Raw genomic sequence first — 24,799 nt, 5'->3', positions numbered from 1 at the left:
CTGATTGACAGCTTGCTCCCCACAGTTAAACAGCATGGAGCCGATTGTCAATCAGCATGCCATCAGCAGCTACGGCCTTTTAACAGAGCAGTGCAGAAGAGATATCACTGCTTTGATGATAGGATGTCAGTGGAAGCCATTGAATCACCTGCAGGAGTGGCCTGTAACCACTTTGCGCCAGCGGAGGTTGGTGCCAAGCACAACAGACAGGTAGATAGCAATAAAAAAACAGTACCAGATAACCCCTTCAAAGGATCAACCCATTTATATAAGCATTCTCTTGAGTTTACTCATAACTTAAATTTACACTCTACGCCCACTGCACATCTAGAGTCAAACTAAACCCTAATATATATCAATCTATAGAATCTAAGACACACCGGAGACAGACAGGAAGTCATCTACAGAAGTGATGTCATCAACAGCCTCCGTAAGGACCCGGACCTGCTTCTCCCACTGGTCCTTGAAGACGTCCATGTTATCTTGAGCTACTTTACTATGAGGTCTTGCAGCCAGAGTCAGGGCAGCATTGATCACCTGAAGTAAGAGAAAAGGTTATCATTAATAGTAATACAACTTCTAGAATGTTAATGTACATCTAATATTGTTATTCTGTACTGAAATTTTTTTTAGATTCTTCAAATCTGTTTTATCGAAACAGTAGCTTCATTGTTAATTCTAGGGAAAAATTACTTTGCAAAATAAGAAAATTCAATGTAATACTTAAAGGAAATTGTTATGATCCGGTGACCTTGGAGCCGCATGGAACTTTCTCTGGAGTAGGTGGTAACTATACTGACCGCAAATCCTGAACTTATCACCGCAACTAGAAGTAGCCGTGGGGTGTGCCTAACAAATCCTAGACACCTCGACACAGCCGGAGGACTAAATACCCCTATAGATGAAAATAGGAATACTACCTTGCCTCAGAGCAGAACCCTAAAGGATAGGCAGCCCCCCGCAAATATTGACTGTGAGTAGTAGAGGAAAAAGACACACACAGGCAGGAAACAAGATTTAGCAAAAGAGGCCACTCTAGCTAAAATAGGAAAGGATAGGATAGAATACTAAGTGGTCAGTATTAAAACCCTTCCAAAAATATCCACAGCAGAAAATACAAAAAACTCCACCATCTAACTAAAGATGTGGAGCGTATATCTGCAACTCCAGAGAATCCAGCAAGACAGAGAAAAACACTGATTCAATCTAAGCTGGACAAGAGAAAACAAATGAATAGCACAGAATTATTAAGCACACAGCATGTGTGCCGCAGAAACAAAAACCAGACACTTATCTTTGCTGAAATGGCAGCAAGGCTGGAGGAACCAGACAAAGATCCAAAACCTCTCAGAACCATGGACAACTGGCAAGAACTAATGAATCCTGCACACCTAAATATACCAGTCAGAACTGCAATCAGCAGATACACCTGGCCAGGACTGCGACTCAGAGACAACTGCATTCCCACCTACAACCACTGGAGGGAACCCAAAAGCAGAATTCACAATAGTACCCCCCCTTGAGGAGGGGTCACCGAACCCTCATGAGGGTCCCCAGGACGATCAGGATGAGCCAGATGAAAGGCACAGACCAAATCAGCAGCATGGACATCAGAGGCAAAAACCCAAGAATTATCCTCCTGGCCATAACCCTTCCATTTGACAAGGTACTGAAGCCTCCGCCTTGAAAAACGAGAATCCAAAATCTTCTCAACCACATACAGGGGCCGGAGGATCAACAGAGGGAACAACGGGCACCACATATTTCCGCAATAAAGATCTATGGAAGACATTATGGATAGCAAAAGAGGCGGGAAGCGCCAAACGAAAAGACACCGGATTAATAATCTCAGAAATCTTATAAGGACCAATAAACCGAGGCTTAAACTTAGGGGAAGAAACCTTCATAGGAACATGACGGGAAGACAACCAGACCAGATCCCCAACCCGAAGCCGGGAACCAACACACAGATGACGGTTAGCAAAACGTTGAGCCTCCTCCTGAGACAACAACAAATTGTCCACCACATGAGCCCAAATCTGCTGCAACCTGTCAACCACAGAATCCACACCAGGACAGTCAGAAGGCTCAACCTGCCCAGAAGAAAAACGAGGAAGAAAACCAAAATTACAAAAGAAAGGCAAAACCAAAGTAGCCGAACTAGCCCGATTATTAAGGGCAAACTCGGCCAATGGCAAGAAGGCCATTGAATCATCTTGATCAGCAGACACAAAGCATCTCAAATAAGTCTCCAAAGTCTGATTAGTTCGCTTGGTCTGGCCATTTGTCTGAGGATTAGTGTTGAGCATTCCGATACCGCAAGTATCGGGTATCGGCCGATACTTGCGGTATCGGAATTTCGATACCGAGATCCGATACTTTTGTGATATCGGGTATCGGTATCGGATCAATAGGGATGTGTAAAATAAAGAATTAAAATAAAAAATATTGATATGCTCACCTCTCCGGCGGCCCCTGGACATCACGCTGCTAACCGGGAGGCTTCTTTGTTTAAAATGTGCGCCTTTAGGACCTGCGAATGACATCCCGGCTTCTGATTGGTCGCGTGCCGCCCATGTGACCGGCACGCGACCAATCAGAAGCCGTGACGTAATTCGCAGGTCCTCAATTCCTAGAATTAGGAGTTTAGTGAATGAGAATGACGTCGCGGCTTCTGATTGGTCGCGTGCCGCCCATGTGACCGGCACGCGACCAATCAGAAGCTGCGACGTCATTCTCATTCACAAAAACTCCTAATTCTAGGAATTAAGGACCTGCGAATGACGTCGCGGCTTCTGATTGGTCGCGTGCCGGTCACATGGGCGGCACGCGACCAATCAGAAGCCGGGACGTCATTCGCAGGTCCTAAAGGCACGCATTTTAAACAAAGAAGCCTCCCGGTTAGCAGCGTGATGTCCAGGGGCCGCCAGAGAGGTGAGCATATCAATATTTTTTATTTTAATTCTTTATTTTACACATCCCTATGGATCCCATGGCCTGAAGGAGAGTTTCCTCTCCTTCAGACCCTGGGAACCATGAGAATACCTTCCTATACTTGATGTCCCATTGACTTGTATTGGTATCGGATATCGGTATCGGCGATATCCGATATTTTTCGGGTATCGGCCGATACTATCCGATACCGATACTTTCAAGTATCGGACGGTATCGTTCAACACTACTGAGGATGAAATGCAGAAGAAAAAGACAAATCCATGCCCAGCCTAGCACAAAAGGCCCGCCAAAACCTAGAAACAAACTGGGAACCTCTGTCAGACACAATATTCTCCGGAATACCCTGCAAATGAACCACATGCTGAAAAAACAATGGAACCAAATCTGAAGAGGAAGGCAATTTAGGCAAAGGCACCAAATGAACCATCTTAGAGAACCGGTCACAAACAACCCAGATAACAGACATCTTCTGGGAAACCAGAAGATCAGAAATAAAATCCATCGAAATATGCATCCAGGGCCTCTCAGGGACTGGCAATGGCAAAAGCAACCCACTAGGACGGGAACAACAAGGCTTGGCCCGCGCACAAGTCCCACAGGACTGCACAAAAGAACGCACATCACGTGACAAAGAAGGCCACCAAAAGGACCTACAAAACAAATCTCTGGTACCAAAAATACCAGGATGACCAGCCAACCCAGAACAGTAAACCTCAGAAATCACTCTACTAGTTCATCTGTCAGGAACAAACAGTTTCCCCACTGGACAGCGGTCAGGTCTGTCAGCCTGAAATTCCTGAAAAACCCGTCGTAAATCAGGGGAAATGGCAGAAAGGACCACCCACTCCTTCAGAATGCCGACCGGTTCAAGGACCTCAGGAGAATCAGGCAAAAAACTCCTAGAGAGGGCATCAGCCTTAATATTCTTAGAACCCGGAAGATACGAAACTACAAAATCAAAACGGGAAAAAAACAAGGACCATCGAGCCTGTCTAGGATTCAGCGGTTTGGCAGACTCGAGGTAAATCAGATTCTTATGATCGGTCAAGACCACAATACGGTGCTTAGCTCCCTCAAGCCAATGCCGCCACTCCTCAAACGCCCACTTTATAGCCAACAACTCCCGATTGCTGACATCATAATTGCGTTCAGCAGGGGAAAACTTACGAGAAAAGAAGGCACACGGTTTCATCAAGGAACCAATAGGATCCCTTTGAGACAAAACGGCCCCTGCCCCAATCTCAGAAGCGTCAATCTCAACCTGAAACGGAAGAGAAAATTCCGGTTGGCGCAACATCGGAGCAGAAGTAAATCGGCGTTTAAGCTCCTGAAAGGCAGAGACAGCCGCAGACGACCAATTCGCCACATCAGCGCCTTTCTTCGTCAAATCGGTCAAAGGTTTAACCACGCTAGAGAAATTAGCAATGAAACAGCGATAAAAATTAGCAAAACCCAAAAATTTCTGAAGGCTCTTCACGGATGAGGGTTGAATCCAATCATGAATGGCCTGAACCTTAGCCGGATCTATCTCTATAGATGAGGGAGAAAAAATTAAGCCCAAAAAAGAAACCTTCTGCACCCCAAAGAGACATTTAGACCCCTTCACAAACAAAGCATTGTCACGAAGGACCTGAAACACCATCCTGACCTGTTGCACATGAGACTCCCAATCATCGGAAAAAATCAAAATATCGTCCAAATATACAATCAAGAATTTATCAAGATAAGTCCGGAAGATATCATGCATGAAGGACTGAAAAACAGATGGAGTATTAGAGAGTCCGAATGGCATCAAAAGGTATTCAAAATGGCCTTCGGGCGTGTTAAACGCAGTTTTCCATTCATCACCCTGCTTAATACGAACAAGATTATATGCCCCCCGAAGGTCAATCTTAGTAAACCAACTAGCCCCCTTAATCCTAGCAAACAAATCGGAAAGCAAAGGTAAAGGGTATTGAAACTTGACCGTGATCTTATTCAAGAGGCGATAATCAATACAGGGTCTCAAGGAGCCATCCTTCTTAGCAACAAAAAAAAATCCCACTCCCAACGGTGAAGAAGATGGCCGAATATGCCCTTTCGCCAAAGACTCCTTAATATAATTCCGCATGGCGGTGTGTTCAGGCACCAACAGGTTGAAAAGTCAGCCTTTAGGAAACTTACAGCCTGGAATCAAGTCAATAGCACAATCACAGTCCCTGTGCGGTCGAAGGGAACTGGACTTGGGCTCATCGAATACATCCTGAAAATCAGACAAAAACTTAGGAATTTCAGAAGAGGAAGAAGAGGAGATTGACATCAAAGGATCATCATTATGAATCCCCTGACAACCCCAACTAGTCACAGACATAGACTTCCAGTCCAACACAGGATTATGTACCTGCAACCACGGAAAACCCAGCACGATAGCATCATGCAAATTATGCAACACCAGAAAACGACAATCTTCCTGATGGGCTGGCGCCATGCGCATGGTCACCTGTGTCCAAAACTGGGGCTTATTTTTAGCCAAAGGTGTAGCATCAATGCCCCTTAAAGGAATAGGGTTCTGCAAATGCTGCAAGGAAAAACCACAACGCCTGGCAAATTCAAAGTCCATTAAGTTCAAGGCAGCGCCTGAATCCACAAACGCCATGACAGAAAATGATGACAATGAGCAGATCAAGGACACAGATAACAGAAATTTAGGTTGTACAGTACTGATGGTAAATGAACTAGCGATCCTCTTTGTCCGCTTAGGGCAGACTTAAATGACATGAAAAGCATCGCCACAATAATAACACAACCTATTCTGACGTCTGAAACCTTGTCATTCCGTTCCAGACAGAATCCTATCACACTGCATTGGCTCAGGAATCTGCTCTGAGGACAACGCCACAGCGCTCACAGTTCTGTGCTCCCGCAAGCGCCGGTCAATCTGAATGGCCAGAGACATAGAATCACTCAGACCAAAAGGCGTGGGAAACCCCACCATAACATCTTTAACAGATTCAGAAAGACCCTTTCTGAAAATTGCCGCCAAAGCATCATCATTCCATTTAGTCAACACAGACCATTTTCTAAATTTCTGACAATACAATTCTGCCGCCTCTTGACCCTGAGACAGGGCCAACAAGGTCTTCTCCGCTTGATCCAGAGAATTAGGTTCATCATATAATAATCCAAAAGCCTGAAAAAAGGAGTCTACATTAAGCAAAGCCGGATTCCCTGATTCCAGGGAAAATGCCCAATCCTGTGGATCGCCACGCAGCAGGGAGATGATGATTTTAACCTGCTGAATTTAATCACCAGAGGATCGAGGTCTCAGAGCAAAAAACAGTTTACAGTTGTTTTTAAAACTCAAAAATTTGGACCTGTCACCAAAAAACAAATCAGTAGTAGGAATCTTCGGCTCTAAAACAGGAGTCTGAACAATATAATCAGAAATACCCTGTACCCTAGCAGCAAGCTGGTCCACACGAGAAGCTAATTCCTGAATATCCATGCTAGCACAAGACTCCTCAGCCACCCAGAGAAAAAGAGGGAAGAGAAGAGACAGAAAAAAAATGGCTTAACACCTTTCTTCCCTTCTTCTGAGATGCATTTAACTCATTATCGGCCAGTTGTACTGTTATGACCTTGGAGCCGCATGGAACTTTCTCTGGACTTGGTGAAAACTATACTGACCGCAAATCCTGAACTTATCACTGCAACTAGAAGTAGCCGTGGGGTGTGCCTAACAAATCCTAGACACCTCGACACAGCCTGAGGACTAAATACCCCTATAGATGAAAATAGGAATACTACCTTGCCTCAGAGCAGAACCCCAAATGATAGGCAGCCCCCCACAAATATTGACTGTGAGTAGTAGAGGAAAAAGACACACACAGGCAGGAAACAGGATTTAGCAAAAGAGGCCACTCTAGCTAAAATAGGAAAGGATAGGATAGAATACTAAGCGGTCAGTATTAAAACCCTTCCAAAAATATCCACAGCAGAAAATACAAAAAACTCCACCATCTAACTAAAGATGTGGAGCGTATATCTGCAACTCCAGAGAATCCAGCAAGACAGAGAAAAACACTGACTCAATCTAAGCTGGACAAGAGAAAACAAATGAATAGCACAGAATTATTAAGCACACAGCATGTGTGCCACAGAAACAAAAACCAGACACTTATCTTTGCTGAAATGGCAGCAAGGCTGGAGGAACCAGACAAAGATCCAAAACCTCCCAGAACTATGGACAACTGGAAAAAACTAATGAATCCTGCACACCTAAATATCCCAGTCAGAACTGCAATCAGCAGATACACCTGGCCAGGACTGCGACTCAGAGACAACTGCATTCCCACCTACAACCACTGGAGGGAACCCAAAAGCAGAATTCACAACAGGAAATAACACCTACTGCATGCATTTGAACATGCCAGAATGCCACATTGCCACATTGATCATTGATAAAGAACTTGTGTTTTCTTTAGTGTAATATCAGACATAAAACGAGACCCAATATGTGACCAGATGAAGGAATGGTCACCAAAATAGGTATCCATAGAACACTGATCCATAATTTGGTCCTATTGGTAAAACCAATTGAATTAAGTCTGTATTTATCTTCTACAGTCATGGCCAAAAGTGTTGGCACCTTTGAAATTCCTCCTGAAAATGAAATATTTCTCGAAGAAAATTATTACAATTACACATTTTGTTAAATACATGCATATTTCGTTTGTGTATGTTAGAACAGCAAAAAAAAGCACATTGGACTTAATTTCAGACAAAACCCCCAATATGATCCTGACAAAATTGCTGGCACCTTTCCAAACTTTTGGATAAAAAAATTTATTTCAAGTATGTGATGCTTGTTCAAACTCAATTGGTGGCAAGTAACAGATGTGGGCAATATGAATATCACACCTGAAACCAGATAAAAAGATAAGGAGTTTACTTGTGTGTCTGGAGAACAGAAAGAGGAGAAGAGAACTGTCTGAGAACTTGAGAACCAAAATTGTTGAACTATATCGTCAATCTCAAGGTTACAAGTCCATCTCCAGAGATTTTAATGTTGCTTTGTCCATAGTGAGCAACATAATCAAGATGTTTACAACCTATGACACTGTAACTAATCTCCCTGGACATAGACAGCAGAGAAAAATTGATGAAAGTTTGCAAAGCATGACAGTCCGGATGTGGAAAGCAGCTCCAATCAAGATCAAAAGAAATTCAATCTGTCCTGCAGGCTCAAGGTGCATAGGTGTCAGCGCAAACTATCTGTTGTCATGTCAATGAAATAAATCAATATAGCAGAAGACCCAGTAGGACCTCATTGCTGACACAGAGACTTAACAAGCTAGGCTGAAGTTTTCCAAACTGTACATAAGTAAGTAAAAAAAACTTCTGGAAAGCATCTTGTGAACAAAGATAGATGCCTTTATGTCTGCATGAGATAGTCTGCCTGCAAAAGTGTTTGATAATGCTCTACAATGCCCCAAAACCTTGAAAAAGCCACTGTCCCAGTTCTTGTTTGACTGGCATCTCTTCCTGCCATGTCAAAGCCTTCTTTCAGACCACCGATTGCTCTTCTTTTCTATCTTCTGCATACATCTTAATTATCTCTTTTCTGCTGAGAGATCCCTGATTAAATAAATCCAAAGGGAACTGGTAGAACCATAAATTATGGATTCTTTCAGAAAGATGCGATGTATTTTTAAATATAAAACTTCCATTTTTAACCATCCCACATTTTGACCCGTTACCCAAGAGGAGGAACGCTTCTCGAATCCAGGGAGTTTCCATCTAAAGATTGTATTAACTTGGAAAGGGGTTGACCACAAATGACATATTGATTCAGAAAGGTCTAGCGCTCTTCCATCCATAATTATACCCTTTGATTGATGGCATCAATCTCTAGGATATTGGTTCGGACCACAGAACAGCTGCCCCCAAAGACTATGTGACAGATTCAGTTTATATTCACACCAGAACTCCTCAAAGATAGAGAAGCAGCATGATTATATAGGATGGGACAAATCCCTCTTGTAATTTATGGCTTTATAACAATAGCAAATGTCACGAAGCAAAATTTAAGTGACGGTCCCAGCGCTACTGTTTAGCAGAGTTAGTCGCGCAGCATTATAATGTTGCACACTGACAAATGATGAGGAGCAGTAAGGGACCATTCTAACAGTTCCATCACTGCACATTTCATTCCGAGTCCCATCCATGGCTATCACACACAATAATTCAACCACATATTTTTCTTTTCATTTCCCTGAGTATTGTATTTCTTCAGCACTTATCAACTTAAAGGGAGCAAGTGGGTCTACTTGGAATGACCATATGTCATATATTATTGATGCCACAGCCCTCTCGCCAGCACAGTCTTCATTGACATGGTAGTGGCTTTTATCTACTGTGTCTGTGTAGATATATTTTCCTTTTTTGCTGTTTTATTTATGGGGTAAAGTGATAGTGGAGGTGATTTTTATTCTTTATATTGCTGTGAAATATTATGATAGTGATATTTACGAGTGCCACATCCTATCCAGCTTGTAGGCTTGGTTCATACAGGCAGGCTCTGACTGGCCTATAGGGGAACAGGGGAATTCCCCGGTGGGCCCCTGTGCCCAACTAGGCCCCCAACCCCACTGTATGGGCTGTACTTGTCATAATTCACTTGATTCACTCTGTACAGAAAAAAGCAGCAGCTCATCCATTAACCATAGGTAGATTTGTGAATGAGGGTTGTATAATATTTGTATGCAGGTGAAAAGTGGGCCCCTCAAGGTCAATGTTACTCATGGGCCCTTGACACCCCAGTCCGACACTGCATACAGGTATGGGTTGAAAATTCTTTAACTCATGGCTATGGTTTGGATGACGAAGCTTTAGAGCCTCCAGAAATCATTCCTTTATCATCTCCACATGGCTGTTTTTTTTATTGGAGCCTGTCCTGGGCCTGTGGAAGAGCTCTGCAGTTGGGCTGCCATACAACCATAGAGTTATATGGAAAAAAATGTTGAGTTTCTGTAGCTGCTAGTAGAGGCAGTTCCCATTTTGAAGAGTAGATGTATACATACAGTAGGTTGAAAAAATATTCATGCCCTCTGAACTTTTCCTCCTTTTTCATGTTACATCAACAAACATTAATGTGTTTTACTGGCATTCAATGTGTTATACCACCATGAAGTAGCAAGTATTTGTTAAATGTAAAGGAAATGATGCATGGTTTTCTAAAAATGTAAATCTGAAAATTGTGACGTGCATTTGTATTCTGCCCCCAACCCCTCCGGGTCAGTACTGTGTAAGACCCCCCTCTCTACTAACTTTGCACTTCTAGAGGTGACATTTTTGCCCATTCTTCTTTACACAATAGCTCTAGATTAGTGAGCTTGGAGGGAGACTAGGGATGAGCGGTCCGCAGAGCGGTCCATGAGCGGACCCATGGAAGTTCAGGTTCAGCTGCTTCTTCCAAACTTGAGAAAATAGTTACCAAACTTTGACCCGAATTCTACCTTGGATCTGAACACCATATGAGTCAATGGGGACCCAAACTTTGGTGCCGCAAAATGGCTGTAAAATGGTCATAGTAAAGGTTAGGTGGCTGAAAAAGTAAGCAAAATGGGTGTAAGAACAGGACAACTGTCCTATTAGCATATGGGATAGGAAAATTGCTGAAAATAACATAGAATAAAAAAATTAAAAATAGTCTTGAACCAGGAGGTGGACATCCAAGTGGAGGAGTGGAGCAGTGCCTTGTGTGTGTATTTTACTGTACTTGCTAATAAATAAATAAATGAATGAAACAAGTGACTTTGGATTCCCCCTATTTTTATATCCAGCCAAGGGAAAGCAGACAGCTGTTAGCTTGTCTTAGTATGCTGGAAAGTGGCCAATATCCATGGACCATCCCAGCTTATTAATATCAGCTCACAGTTTTGTGCTTTCCTTTTGCTTGTATTAACCACTTCACAAGGATGGGATTTTCTGTATTTGCATTTTCTTTTTTTGCTCCCCTCTTTCCCAGAGACATAAGTATTTTATTTTATGTTGCCATCATTATGGCCGAGTGAGGGCTTGTTTCTGGTGGGACGAGTTGTACTTTTGAACAATACCATTAATTTTACCACTTACTGGAACACAGGAAAACAAATCTGGTACTGCGAAACTGCAAAAAAGTTCAATACCACAATTATTTTATTTTTTTCACATGTTCACTAAATGCTAAAACTGACCTCCCACTACGATTCTTCAGGTCATTATGAGTAAGCCGATACCAAACATATATAGGTAAGTCTTTATTTAAGTGGTGAAATTTTTTGGGATCTGGACCTGGGTGGGAGCTTATTTTTTGCACTTTGAACTTAGTTTTCATTGATACTACTTGAGGGTAAATTCTATGTTTTGATCGCCTGTTATTCCATTCTATTGCAATGTTCTGGCGACCAAAAAACATAATTCAATAAATGTAATTGTTTTCTTATTGGGACATTTACCAAGCGGATAAATTCTTTTTCCATTATAGATTGGGTGTTTCTGAACTCGGCGATTCTAAATATGTGCACTTTTTTATTGTTTTATTTTGAATGGGGCAAAAGGGGGATGATTTGTACTGTCCTGCTGGAAGGTGAACCTACTCCTCAATCTCAAGTCTTTTGCAGCCTCTAACAGGTTTTTTTTTGAGGATTGCCCTATTTTTATTTCCATCCATCTTCCCATCAACTCTGATCAGATTCCTTTGCAATGCTGAAGAAAAGGATCCACACAGCATGATGCTGCCACCATCATGTTTGACGGTGGTGATGGTGTTTTCAAGGTAATGTGCAGCGTTAGTTTTCCACCACACATCTCGTATTATGTTTAGTCCAAAAAGTTCTACTTTGGTCTCATCTGACCAGAGCACCTTCTTCCACATGCTCGATCTGTCCCCTTCATGGCATAAAATACCAATAAAATACATTTAAGTTTGTGGTTTTTACTGTGAATAAATGTGGAAAAGTTCACAAGGTATGAATCCTTTTTTCAACGCCCTGTACATGCATGTAGAATATCGGAAGCTGGCCCTGGTGGTGGTAGCAGTTTTAAGGCTAATGGTTAGCTCCATGGCTATCATATGATGGAAGGGGATGATGTTGGTGGGATAATGTAGTTCTGTACCAAAAATAACTTGGTTTTAATTAAGATTTGTGGAATGTGAAGGAAAATAAATCTGAGCCATGGAAGTTGTTACTCAAAACTTACAGGATTTAAAAAATCTGCTATTGATGTCAGTACCAGATGGCACAGGAAACCATCACCGGTCTTGATGGGTCTGAACCCTAGCTTCTTTAGAAGAGTACTAATTATGGTATATAATCTGTATTTAGGTATCTGATTCCTTGTAGAATTTTGCATAAGTACAGTAAATTGTGGCTCATAGCTCTACAGTAATGTGTGGTTGCAAAATAAATTAATTAATTCATTAATCATTAGATAACTAATTTCTTCACTAGACATACCTGTGGGCATAAGCTGTCAATCTGGGTGGCAGCCATGCGCACCAACTTCACCCCATCTTCGTTATTAGATATGGAACAGGCGAGGTTTGCAACCTAAAGAAACAAAAAATTCCGAAAGTGTTAATAGAGAAAAGCGACTCTTATCGTAAGATAAAGCTATGGCGTTAATCAAGATGTCAATCATCGCAAATAGATCCTCAACGAACATATGTACGGGTCTTCACAGAATGCCCACGGCTTATAATCACGTAGCCCTGTAATAGGCCCAAGGGCCGATTCCCTGTGCTGTGCACTTCTGTCTTGGGGCTCTGTAGAGAATAAAACCATATGGCGATGCACCATGTTTTGTCTCTATTTATTTGGATGAACGTGTTTATGATTTCTTAGCTATACTCTAGTGAACATCATATCCACCTGTTTATATTGAACATTGGGACAATTTGTTATTTTCAGGACTTCAACAAGTAAATTGGATGATCTATCCCTCAGGACCTCCACAACCAGCATTTGCTTATCCACGTAAATTGTCCTCCATGTAGGTCTAGCCATGCCTGGTATTGCAGCTCTGCTGAGATGAAATGGTTGAGTTGCAGTACCAGGCGCGGCCACACTTGGAGGAATGTCAGTATTCATGAATGAGCAACAATAAGCCCCTTCCTATCGTTCCGGTGATCGGAGGGAGTCCCACTGGTTAGACCTCCACTGATCGTTAATGATCATCATACAGTAATGCCCAGAAAAAAATCCCTAACAAGGTCTATAAGAAAGGAACAGTCCTGCAAAAAATCATTGTGCCCCACATGGTGAGACTTGTATTTTCAATAATCTGTGATGGTGGGAAGCTCTTCCAAGGTGGCGGTCGCACCCATGCCCTGGAGCCTAGAGGGCCGAAATGGTCCCTTATCCCATTCACAACATCTGTCATACATGTATGGCGCAAGTCGGAGGCTGATGCATGTGGGGGGTGAGCACGCCCCAAACCCAACAGTGTGTTACAGTCAGGACCTGCACCTATCAATACAGGGTGAATCAGAGCTCCGATCATAATTGTTAACCTGTTAAATGCCACTGTCAAAATTTGAAAGCAACATTTAACACCTGCCGGCATGAAGGTGCATCATTCCATGTGCCCATTGACGTGCCCTTCACGTGAAAATGGTTCTTCGGTGGGTTGTTATGACAGCCGGGGTGAGGCTGAGGATCACCGTGCTTGTCAGTGCACAGCTCCTTTGAAGCCCAGCCCGTGGCCGGGCTTCAGATGAGACCAGGATTTTTTCTATATTCAGTGGAGCTGTGGCATCTCTGAATATAGCACAAGTGATTAGACAAGCACAGCTTCAAGACTCCAAAGAGGACAAGCAAAAAAGAGTGAAAAATAAAAAAAAGTTTAAAAAAAATCTGAAAAAAAAACCCAAAAATATAAAAGCCCTCTTGCCACATTAAAAATAAAGATATTAATTTAAAAAAAAAAAACGCACATACAATATGCAGCATCGCCATGTTTAGAAAATTCTGATCTATCAAAATATAAAAACAATTAACCCAATTGGCAAACACTGTAAACAAAGATGAATCAAAAACACCCAATTTACATTTTTTTTGTTCATTGTAATGCCACAGAAAATGCTGCGAAAAGTGATTAAAAAGTCACATTTATCCAGGGGTGGACATTGACAGCTTGGGGCCCCCGTGCGCGAAATATGTCAGGAAGTATGGAATGGTGTACGTATGTAGCACATTGCACTATTCCATACAATCGTATCCTATAAGAGACGTACTTAAAATATTTACTTTTTTTTTTTACAGTTGATGTTGAAACCACTGTCTGGCATCCATAGGAGGCTACTGTTTAATGTATGCATCATGGTGAATACGCTGAACAGGGGCCGATTCTGATTCCCTTATACTAATCTATCCCTAAACTAGAGCACAATACAACTCATTACGGTACAGGACAAATATACTACAGCAGGAAGCCACACATTACATTAGCATTGCTGAAACATCAGAGTGCCGCACTAGACACATGTATAAGAGTCCAGAGGCGGGGAGGTGCGTGACGTACCAAGTCACCCCCTTACATTCTGCACTTTTCATTGTCTATGGAACTCTTGTAATAGCCGAGCGCAGTGCTCTGCAGTTCTATAGTGATGTAATAGCCGAGCGCAGTGCTCTGCAGCTCTATAGTGATGTCATAGCCGAGCGCAGCGCTCAGCAGCTCTATAGTGATGTAATAGCCGAGCGCAGCGCTCAGCAGCTCTATAGTGATGTCATAGCCGAGTGCAGCGCTCAGCAGCTCTATAGTGATGTAATAGCTGAGCGCAGCGCTCAGCAGCTCTATAGTGATGTAATAGCCGAGCGCAGCGCTCAGCAGCTCTATAGTGATGTCATAGCCGAGTGCAGCGCTCAGCAGCTCTATAGTGATGTAATAGCTGAGCGCAGCACTCAGCAGCTCTATAGTGATGTAATAGCCGAGCGCAGTGCTCTGCAGCTCTATAGTGATGTCATAGCTGAGTGCAGCGCTCAGCAGCTCTATAGTGATGTCATAGCTGAGCGCAGCGCTCAGCAGCTCTATAGTGATGTCATAGCCGAGTGCAGCGCTCAGCAGCTCTATAGTGATGTCATAGCCGAGTGCAGCACTCAGCAGCTCTATAGTGATGTCATAGCCGAGTGCAGCGCTCAGCAGCTATATAGTGATATCATAGCCGAGCACAGCGCTCAGCAGCTCTATAGTGATGTCATAGCCGAGCGCAGTGCTCAGCAGCTCTATAGTGATGTAATAGCCGAGCGCAGTGCTCTGCAGCTCTATAGTGATGTCATAGCCGAGTGCAGCGCTCAGCAGCTCTATAGTGATGTAATAGCCGAGCGCAGCGCTCAGCAGCTCTATAGTGATGTCATAGCCGAGTGCAGCGCTCAGCAGCTCTATAGTGATGTAATAGCTGAGCGCAGCACTCAGCAGCTCTATAGTGATGTCATAGCCGAGCGCAGCGCTCAGCAGCTCTATAGTGATATCATAGCCGAGCGCAGCGCTCAGCAGCTCTATAGTGATGTCATAGCCGAGCGCAGCGCTCAGCAGCTCTATAGTGATGTCATAGCCGAGTGCAGTGCTCAGCAGCTCTATAGTGATGTCATAGCCGAGCGCAGCACTCAGCAGCTATATAGTGATGTCATAGCAGAGCGCAGCACTCAGCAGCTATATAGTGATGTAATAGCAGAGCGCAGCACTCAGCAGCTATATAGTGATGTAATAGCAGAGCGCAGCACTCAGCAGCTATATAGTGATGTAATAGCAGAGCGCAGCACTCAGCAGCTATATAGTGATGTAATAGCAGAGCGCAGCACTCAGCAGCTATATAGTGATGTAATAGCAGAGCGCAGCACTCTGCAGCTCTATAGTGATGTAATAGCAGAGCGCAGCACTCTGCAGCTCTATAGTGATGTCATAGCCGAGTGCAGCGCTCTGCAGCTCTATAGTGATGTCATAGCCGAGTACAGCGCTCTGCAGCTCTATAGTGATGTAATAGCAGAGTGCAGCACTCTGCAGCTCTATAGTGATGTAATAGCCAAGTGCAGCGCTCAGCAGCTATATAGTGATGTAATAGCCGAGTGCAGCGCTCTGCAGCTCTATAGTGATGTAATAGCCAAGTGCAGCACTCTGCAGCTCTATAGTGATGTAATAGCCGAGCGCAGCGCTCAGCAGCTCTATAGTGATGTAATAGCCGAGCGCAGCGCTCAGCAGCTCTATAGTGATGTCATAGCCGAGTGCAGCGCTCAGCAGCTCTATAGTGATGTAATAGCTGAGCGCAGCGCTCAGCAGCTCTATAGTGATGTAATAGCCGAGCGCAGCGCTCAGCAGCTCTATAGTGATGTCATAGCCGAGTGCAGCGCTCAGCAGCTCTATAGTGATGTAATAGCTGAGCGCAGCACTCAGCAGCTCTATAGTGATGTAATAGCCGAGCGCAGTGCTCTGCAGCTCTATAGTGATGTCATAGCTGAGTGCAGCACTCAGCAGCTCTATAGTGATGTCATAGCTGAGCGCAGCGCTCAGCAGCTCTATAGTGATATCATAGCCGAGCACAGCGCTCAGCAGCTCTAAAGTGATGTCATAGCCGAGCACAGCGCTCAGCAGCTCTATAGTGATGTCATAGCCGAGTGCAGCACTCAGCAGCTCTATAGTGATGTCATAGCCGAGCACAGCGCTCAGCAGCTCTATAGTGATATCATAGCCGAGCACAGCGCTCAGCAGCTATATAGTGATATCATAGCCGAACACAGCTCTCAGCAGCTCTATAGTGATGTCATAGCCGAGCGCAGTGCTCAGCAGCTCTATAGTGATGTAATAGCCGTGCGCAGTGCTCTGCAGCTCTATAGTGATGTCATAGCCGAGTGCAGCGCTCAGCAGCTCTATAGTGATGTAATAGCCGAGCGCAGCGCTCAGCAGCTCTATAGTGATGTCATAGCCGAGTGCAGCGCTCAGCAGCTCTATAGTGATGTAATAGCTGAGCGCAGCACTCAGCAGCTCTATAGTGATGTCATAGCCGAGCGCAGCGCTCAGCAGCTCTATAGTGATATCATAGCCGAGCACAGCGCTCAGCAGCTCTATAGTGATGTCATAGCCGAGTGCAGTGCTCAGCAGCTCTATAGTGATGTCATAGCCGAGCGCAGCACTCAGCAGCTATATAGTGATGTAATAGCAGAGCGCAGCACTCAGCAGCTATATAGTGATGTAATAGCAGAGCGCAGCACTCAGCAGCTATATAGTGATGTAATAGCAGAGCGCAGCACTCAGCAGCTATATAGTGATGTAATAGCAGAGCGCAGCACTCAGCAGCTATATAGTGATGTAATAGCAGAGCGCAGCACTCAGCAGCTATATAGTGATGTAATAGCAGAGCGCAGCACTCTGCAGCTCTATAGTGATGTAATAGCAGAGCGCAGCACTCTGCAGCTCTATAGTGATGTCATAGCCGAGTGCAGCGCTCTGCAGCTCTATAGTGATGTCATAGCCGAGTGCAGCGCTCTGCAGCTCTATAGTGATGTAATAGCAGAGTGCAGCACTCTGCAGCTCTATAGTGATGTAATAGCCAAGAACAGCGCTCAGCAGCTATATAGTGATGTAATAGCCGAGTGCAGCGCTCTGCAGCTCTATAGTGATGTAATAGCCAAGTGCAGCACTCTGCAGCTCTATAGTGATGTAATAGCCAAGTACAGCGCTCAGCAGCTATATAGTGATGTAATAGCAGAGCGCAGCACTCATCAGCTATATAGTGATGTAATAGCAGAGCGCAGCACTCTGCAGCTCTATAGTGATGTCATAGCCAAGTGCAGCACTCTGCAGCTCTATAGTGATGTAATAGCCGAGTGCAGCGCTCTGCAGCTCTATAGTGATGTAATAGCCGAGTGCAGCGCTCTGCAGCTCTATAGTGATGTAATAGCAGAGTGCAGCACTCAGCAGCTATATAGTGATGTAATAGCAGAGCGCAGCACTCAGCAGCTATATAGTGATGTAATAGCAGAGCGCAGCACTCTGCAGCTCTATAGTGATGTCATAGCCGAGTGCAGCGCTCTGCAGCTCTATAGTGATGTAATAGCCGAGCGCAGCACTCAGCAGCTATATAGTGATGTAATAGCAGAGCGCAGCACTCAGCAGCTATATAGTGATGTAATAGCAGAGCGCAGCACTCTGCAGCTCTATAGTGATGTAATAGCCGAGTACAGCGCTCTGCAGCTCTATAGTGATGTAATAGCAGAGTGCAGCACTCTGCAGCTCTATAGTGATGTAATAGCCAAGTGCAGCACTCTGCAGCTCTATAGTGATGTCATAGCCGAGTGCAGCGCTCAGCAGCTCTATAGTGATGTAATAGCTGAGCGCAGCACTCAGCAGCTCTATAGTGATGTCATAGCCGAGCGCAGTGCTCAGCAGCTCTATAGTGATGTCATAGCCGAGCACAGCGCTCAGCAGCTCTATAGTGATGTCATAGCCGAGCGCAGCACTCAGCAGCTATATAGTGATGTATTAGCAGAGCGCAGCACTCAGCAGCTCTATAGTGATGTAATAGCAGAGCGCAGCACTCAGCAGCTATATAGTGATGTAATAGCAGAGCGCAGCACTCAGCAGCTATATAGTGATGTAATAGCAGAGCGCAGCACTCAGCAGCTATATAGTGATGTAATAGCAGAGCGCAGCACTCAGCAGCTATATAGTGATGTAATAGCAGAGCGCAGCACTCAGCAGCTATATAGTGATGTAATAGCAGAGCGCAGCACTCTGCAGCTCTATAGTGATGTCATAGCCGAGTGCAGCGCTCTGCAGCTCTATAGTGATGTAATAGCCGAGTGCAGCGCTCTGCAGCTCTATAGTGATGTAATAGCAGAGTGCAGCACTCTGCAGCTCTATAGTGATGTAATAGCCAAGTGCAGCACTCAGCAGCTATATAGTGATGTAATAGCCGAGTGCAGCGCTCTGCAGCTCTATAGTGATGTAATAGCAGAGCGCAGCACTCAGCAGCTATATAGTGATGTAATAGCAGAGCGCAGCAGTCTGCAGCTCTATAGTGATGTCATAGCCGAGTGCAGCGCTCTGCAGCTCTATAGTGATGTAATAGCCGAGTGCAGCGCTCTGCAGCTCTATAGTGATGTAATAGCCAAGTGCAGCACTCTGCAGCTCTATAGTGATGTAATAGCCAAGTGCAGCACTCTGCAGCTCTATAGTGATGTCATAGCCGAGCGCAGCGCTCAGCAGCTCTATAGTGATGTAATAGCCGAGTGCAGCGCTCTGCAGCTCTATAGTGATGTAATAGCAGAGTGCAGCACTCTGCAGCTCTATAGTGATGTCATAGCCGAGTGCAGCGCTCTGCAGCTCTATAGTGATGTAATAGCCAAGTGCAGCACTCTGCAGCTCTATAGTGATGTAATAGCAGAGTGCAGCACTCTGCAGCTCTATAGTGATGTCATAGCCGAGTGCAGCACTCTGCAGCTCTATAGTGATGTAATAGCAGAGCGCAGCACTCAGCAGCTATATAGTGATGTAATAGCAGAGCGCAGCACTCAGCAGCTATATAGTGATGTAATAGCCGAGTGCAGCACTCTGCAGCTCTATAGTGATGTAATAGCCAAGTGCAGCGCTCTGCAGCTCTATAGTGATGTAATAGCAGAGTGCAGCACTCTGCAGCTCTATAGTGATGTCATAGCCGAGTGCAGCGCTCTGCAGCTCTATAGTGATGTAATAGCCAAGTGCAGCACTCTGCAGCTCTATAGTGATGTCATAGCCGAGCGCAGCGCTCAGCAGCTCTATAGATAATGGAGAGCGCAGAGACCAAGCATGCACAACTTTGTTCCATTCAGTACAAGACTGCAGAGCCTGCTCTCAGAATCTCCGGCGAGCTCAGCAGTCGGATCCCCAGTGAACAGCAAGTTGTCCTCGATCCTGGAGATAACTTGATTATTTTGTGAATAAACCTTTAGAGAGATCGGTCGATTCTCCTATTCTTTACAATTGCAGTATCATACGTGAACTGAAAACAAATATGTTCACATACACATTCATATCCATGCACACACCGTGCATACATACACACACATTCCTATACTTACAACCACACTCACCTTCATTTATATATACACACATACACGCACACATACATTACATACAGTACATACGCACGCAAATACACATACATTTACATACACAAACACATATACATACACATACATACACACATGCCTACACACAATCACACAAACATACACACAGATACACATAAATACACACACAAAAACATCACAAACATACATATAGATACAGACGCACATACATACACACAAGCATACACATATGCTTACACACATATACACACACACACATAAACAAAGACACACATACATACACACACATGCATAGACACATATACATACACACATACATACACACACATGCATAGACACATATACATACACACATACATACACACACAGGCATAGACACATATACATACACACATACATACACACACAGGCATAGACACATATACATACACACATACATACACACACAGGCATAGACACATATACATACACACATACATACACACACATGCATAGACACATATACATACACACATACATAGCAGCCAGTGAGCGCTCTCATTAGCCAATAGCCTTTCCCTGGCTCTGGGTGGGAGTATTAAGGGCCCAGTGTCAGGGAGCAGTGGGCTTTCAGACTGAGGGGCCATGGATGCGTACACTCCTGACTGCAAGGGCGTCCTTCCACCTCTGGGCCCTGGGCAACTGCACTGCAGGCAGGTCCGCATCTGCATCTATTAAACAAATGTTATTAAAAAACCATCATTCAAAAAAATAAGCCCTCATACAGTTCCATCGATTGAAAATGTTACAGGTCTCAGAAAACGCATTCCCCAAATTTTTCAATTGTTGCCAACTTCTGATTTTTTGTCGCCATTAAAATTGTAAAAGAAAAAACGAAAAAACATTTAGTATCTTTGTAATTGCCCTGATGACGAGCAGAATTATACTGCAAGGTAATTTTGGCCACAAAATGTACACCGTAAAAACAATGTCAGAATTGTCTTTTTTCTTTTTCAAAATGTCTCCCAAGTTGGAATTTTTTTCTAGCTTTTTTAGTACATATCTGTTGAAAAAAAACAAGCCCTTATATGTCTAAAAGGACAGAGAAATAAAAGACCGATGGCTCTGGGAAGGAGAGGAGGAGCAAATGGAAGTGCAAAAATGAAAATTGGCCCCTTTATGGAGGGTTTGAAGGTCCCTTTGGCCGACATGAAAAGACCATTACTGTTAAGAAATTGCAATAGTTGGGGGCCCCGTTGCAGATTTTGAATTTGGCCCACGAGCTTCAAGTTGTTCCATCGACCAAGATCTTAAAGTTCCCCCTCTACAATACACTGCGATGTGCAAACACAAAACCAGAAGAATTTCTTTCAATTCTGCATTTGCTGAAAATATAAAATAAACTTAAAAAAATAGCTAAAATAGCTAAAAACAGGGCAAGAGAGGTAAAACATTTGGAAAGTTATTGTGGATTTTGTATGGATTCCGTGAAAGGTAAAAATAAAATTGAAAGATTAAATTTTTTCTTCCTCTGTGTTGATTATGGCTCATGCTGCTGTTGCTAAGTGTACACGTTCGGGTTTTCTAAGTGTGGAAAAATAAAACCAGCACAGGATGGGAGAAATTTAGGTATTTTGCTTTCAAGTCCACGGGCAGAAGCAAAACTGTTTTCCATAAAGACTTATATAGGTTTTTCAATAAAACAGTTTTTATTATAATATTGCAAACAAGAACAAAATAAAGTTAGAACAGAAAACAAAGTTCGAGGCGACAAAAACAACTCACACAGATTGTTGTAAACATTGACAAGCCATATTCGTCATTGTATACTTGGAATGTGATGCACTGACTGGCCGAAGGTCTCATACACCTACAAAGAAATAGCGTTTGGGTCATGAAACCCTCGGACCCCGTCCGTGTATCACACTCGGAACACAGATTTGTCATTCTGGTCTAGCTAACCCATCATATGCTACTCTGCCCTGTCCTTCAAACCGCACGTCCAAATTTTTGCCACCTCCTGTCACCTCCAACTTAAAAATATTGCCAGAATCCATCCCTTCCTCAGCCCACAATCTACTAAAACTCTTGTGCATGCCTTCATCATCTCCCACCTCGATTACTGCAATACACTCCCCTGTGGCCTCCCCGCTAACTCTCTTGCACCACTTGAGTCTGTCCTCAACTCTGCTGCCTGGCTAATCCACCTCTATCTTTGCTATTCCCCTGCTTCTCCCCTCTGCAAATCCCTCCACTGGCTCCCAATTCCCCAACGAATCCAGTTCAAAGTACTAACACTGATCTACAAAGCCATCCACAACCTGTCCCCTCCCTATATCTCTGAACTCACATAATCTTCAATCCTCCCAAGACCTCCTACTCTCCTCCACACTTATTTGTTCCTCACACAACCGCCTCCAAGATTTCTCCTGAATATCCCCCGCCCTCTGGAATTCCATGCCTCAACACGTTCATTTATCCACCACCCTCGGATCCTACAAATGGAACCTGAAAGCCCATCTCTTCAGGAAAGCTTACAGCCTGCAATAACCATTCTGCCGCCTCACCACCACCCCCGTAGCTGACACCTCACCACCACCCAAGCATACATTTTCTTTATTATGAAGAGGGGCCTCAGCTCAAGATGATCCCCTCCAACCCATCCTTTCCATTTAGTGTTTTGAACCTTTTACAAAACTAACTCTCTTCAAACACAAGTTTTTGGTTGAATATTTAATGGTCACACCATTCCTCCTGTCAAAAAGAGATGGAAATAAGAACATATCATGAGAATTTTTGAGTGGCACTGACTGATACAGACATCATAATTCATGTGTCTCAATCCTGTAACAATATCCCCCAACATGGCACTATCTTGCAATAATGTTTTCCATCCTGGCCTCCTCCAGTAATATTGTCCCCCATGCTGGTCTCTTCTTGTAGTAATACCCACATCCTGGCCCCTTCCTCTTATAATGCCTCTAATCCTGACCCCTTCCTGTAATAATTTTCCCTTTCCTCACCCCTTAATGTAATAATGTCTTCTTTCCTGGACTCTTCCAGTAATAATGTTACCAGGCTCTTCCTGTAGTAATGTCCCCTATCCTGGCCCCTTCCTCTAATAATGTCACTGATCCTGACCCCTTCTTGTAATTATTTCCCCAATCCTGCCCCCTTCCTGCAATAATGTCTTCCTGTCAAGTTGGGTAAGGGAGAAGCTAAGTGCACAACAATGGGAGGAGTGTGGGAGAGCCCAAACACTAGGAAAGGGGGGAATGGCAACCCCTAGGCAGATCTGACCACACCCTGTTTGCCCTTATATCCCTAAATAGGTACTACACTAGGAAGCTAATCCCTGACTGCCCCTAGCGATAGACTCTGGGCAGTGAGTGGATACAGTGAGCACTTGTCAGCCCCCACTACAACTAAAGACAAAGCATGAAGACAAATGAGGGAATACACTTAGCTTGAGACATCACCAGGTAGCTCACACAATCAATCCTCTAAGAGGTTCCAAGAAGTAACTAGTCAACTTCTAGCACTTCCAACAGACACAAGTAAATAAAGCTATCATTGGTGCCTTGTTGAAGTGACTAAAGGTATTTAAACCTCCAGCAAGGGTGTGTTAATCATCATCAGATGGTGGAGATCAAAGCTTGGTCCTAGAGGGAGAAGGATATCACTCCACAGCAGAGATGCAAGATCCGGAATGTGTCTGGAGAGCCAGGGACAGTGACCTTCTACATCCGGATCCAGAATGACTGTCTGTCACACCTGACACATGCGTGACAATTCCATCCTGACCTTTTCTGGTAATAATGTCCCCTGTCTGGGCTCTTCCTGTAGTAATGTCCCCCATCCTGGCCCCTTCCTCTAATAATCTCTCTGATCCTGACACCTTCCTGAAATAATTTCCTCCATCCTGGCCCCTTCCTGTAATAATGTTGCCTGCCTAAGCCCTTTCCTATAATAATGCCTTTAAAATGTACTAGATCTTCTCTTTCTTGTTCCAGCCTTCAGCAAACTTCCTTGCCTTGCAAACTTTCTTTTAAACAGCATCATAAACACGTCTCCTAATTCACATTTGTACAGAAAACAGCTGATACATTTTTAAATAGCGTGTACGAGTATTCATTGTGCCTTCCAGCAGAGATACCAGTTGGAAATGATTCATGAATGAGTTCAAATACCCTCATCTTTTGCAAATTTTCCTCTGGTCTCCCCTTGCAGTATTAATCTGTTCCCTTGTCTTGTGTACATCACTGTATAAGCACTGATCCATCTGTTCCTCAGAGTCCATTCCACTTCAGAGCAATTACTAACGCGGTTTGCATGTATCACAATGTCAAATCCTACCGGAGTGCATGCCACCCTGGGCATCGGAGGCTCTTTCGGGGCAGAATCCACTCAACATTTCATCTTTATATAATCATTTCTTCCTTTCGAGAGGAAATAAATAGACTTTGTCTATTTATTAACGCCCTCGGAGCTTCATGTCAAATTATTTTTTTTTATTAGAAGCTGACATTTTCCGAATGATTTGCTCGTACATCAAGAAAGCCCCGACAAACAAAGCCTACGAATGGAGATAAAAGATGCCAGGTGCTGACAAGTTATGGGATACAAAAATAGAGAGAAAGTATCAACGTAACGCTAAGTGTGCCATTATAGGCCATATATTGCATGAATGCTATCCTTATTTTGAGTTTTATTTGCTTGGGGATGGTGACCTGAATGAGGGAAATACTTCTTACCGGCCTAAAATGGACCATTCATCTTGT

At 43.9% G+C, this 24,799-nt stretch overlaps 1 protein-coding gene across 3 annotated transcripts in view; it reads right to left on the bottom strand.

Moving 5' to 3' along the window:
• The window catches only part of CTNNA2 (catenin alpha 2), a 1,798,423-nt gene that overhangs the window by 395,812 nt on the left and 1,377,812 nt on the right, over window positions 1-24,799 (bottom strand). For all 3 annotated transcript variants that reach the window (XM_069745159.1, XM_069745158.1, XM_069745160.1), the window contains 2 exons: window positions 12,435-12,527; window positions 381-537 (listed from right to left, as the gene is read on the bottom strand). In XM_069745159.1, coding sequence (XP_069601260.1) covers window positions 381-537; window positions 12,435-12,527 — 250 coding nt within the window. The remainder of the gene's footprint in view (window positions 1-380; window positions 538-12,434; window positions 12,528-24,799) is intronic.

Source organism: Ranitomeya imitator, chromosome 1, assembly GCF_032444005.1.
Source record: "Ranitomeya imitator isolate aRanImi1 chromosome 1, aRanImi1.pri, whole genome shotgun sequence".
Lineage (NCBI taxonomy): Eukaryota > Metazoa > Chordata > Amphibia > Anura > Dendrobatidae > Ranitomeya > Ranitomeya imitator.
The sequence above is the reverse complement of the archived record's forward strand: the minus strand, read 5'-3'. Positions and strand labels throughout refer to the sequence as shown.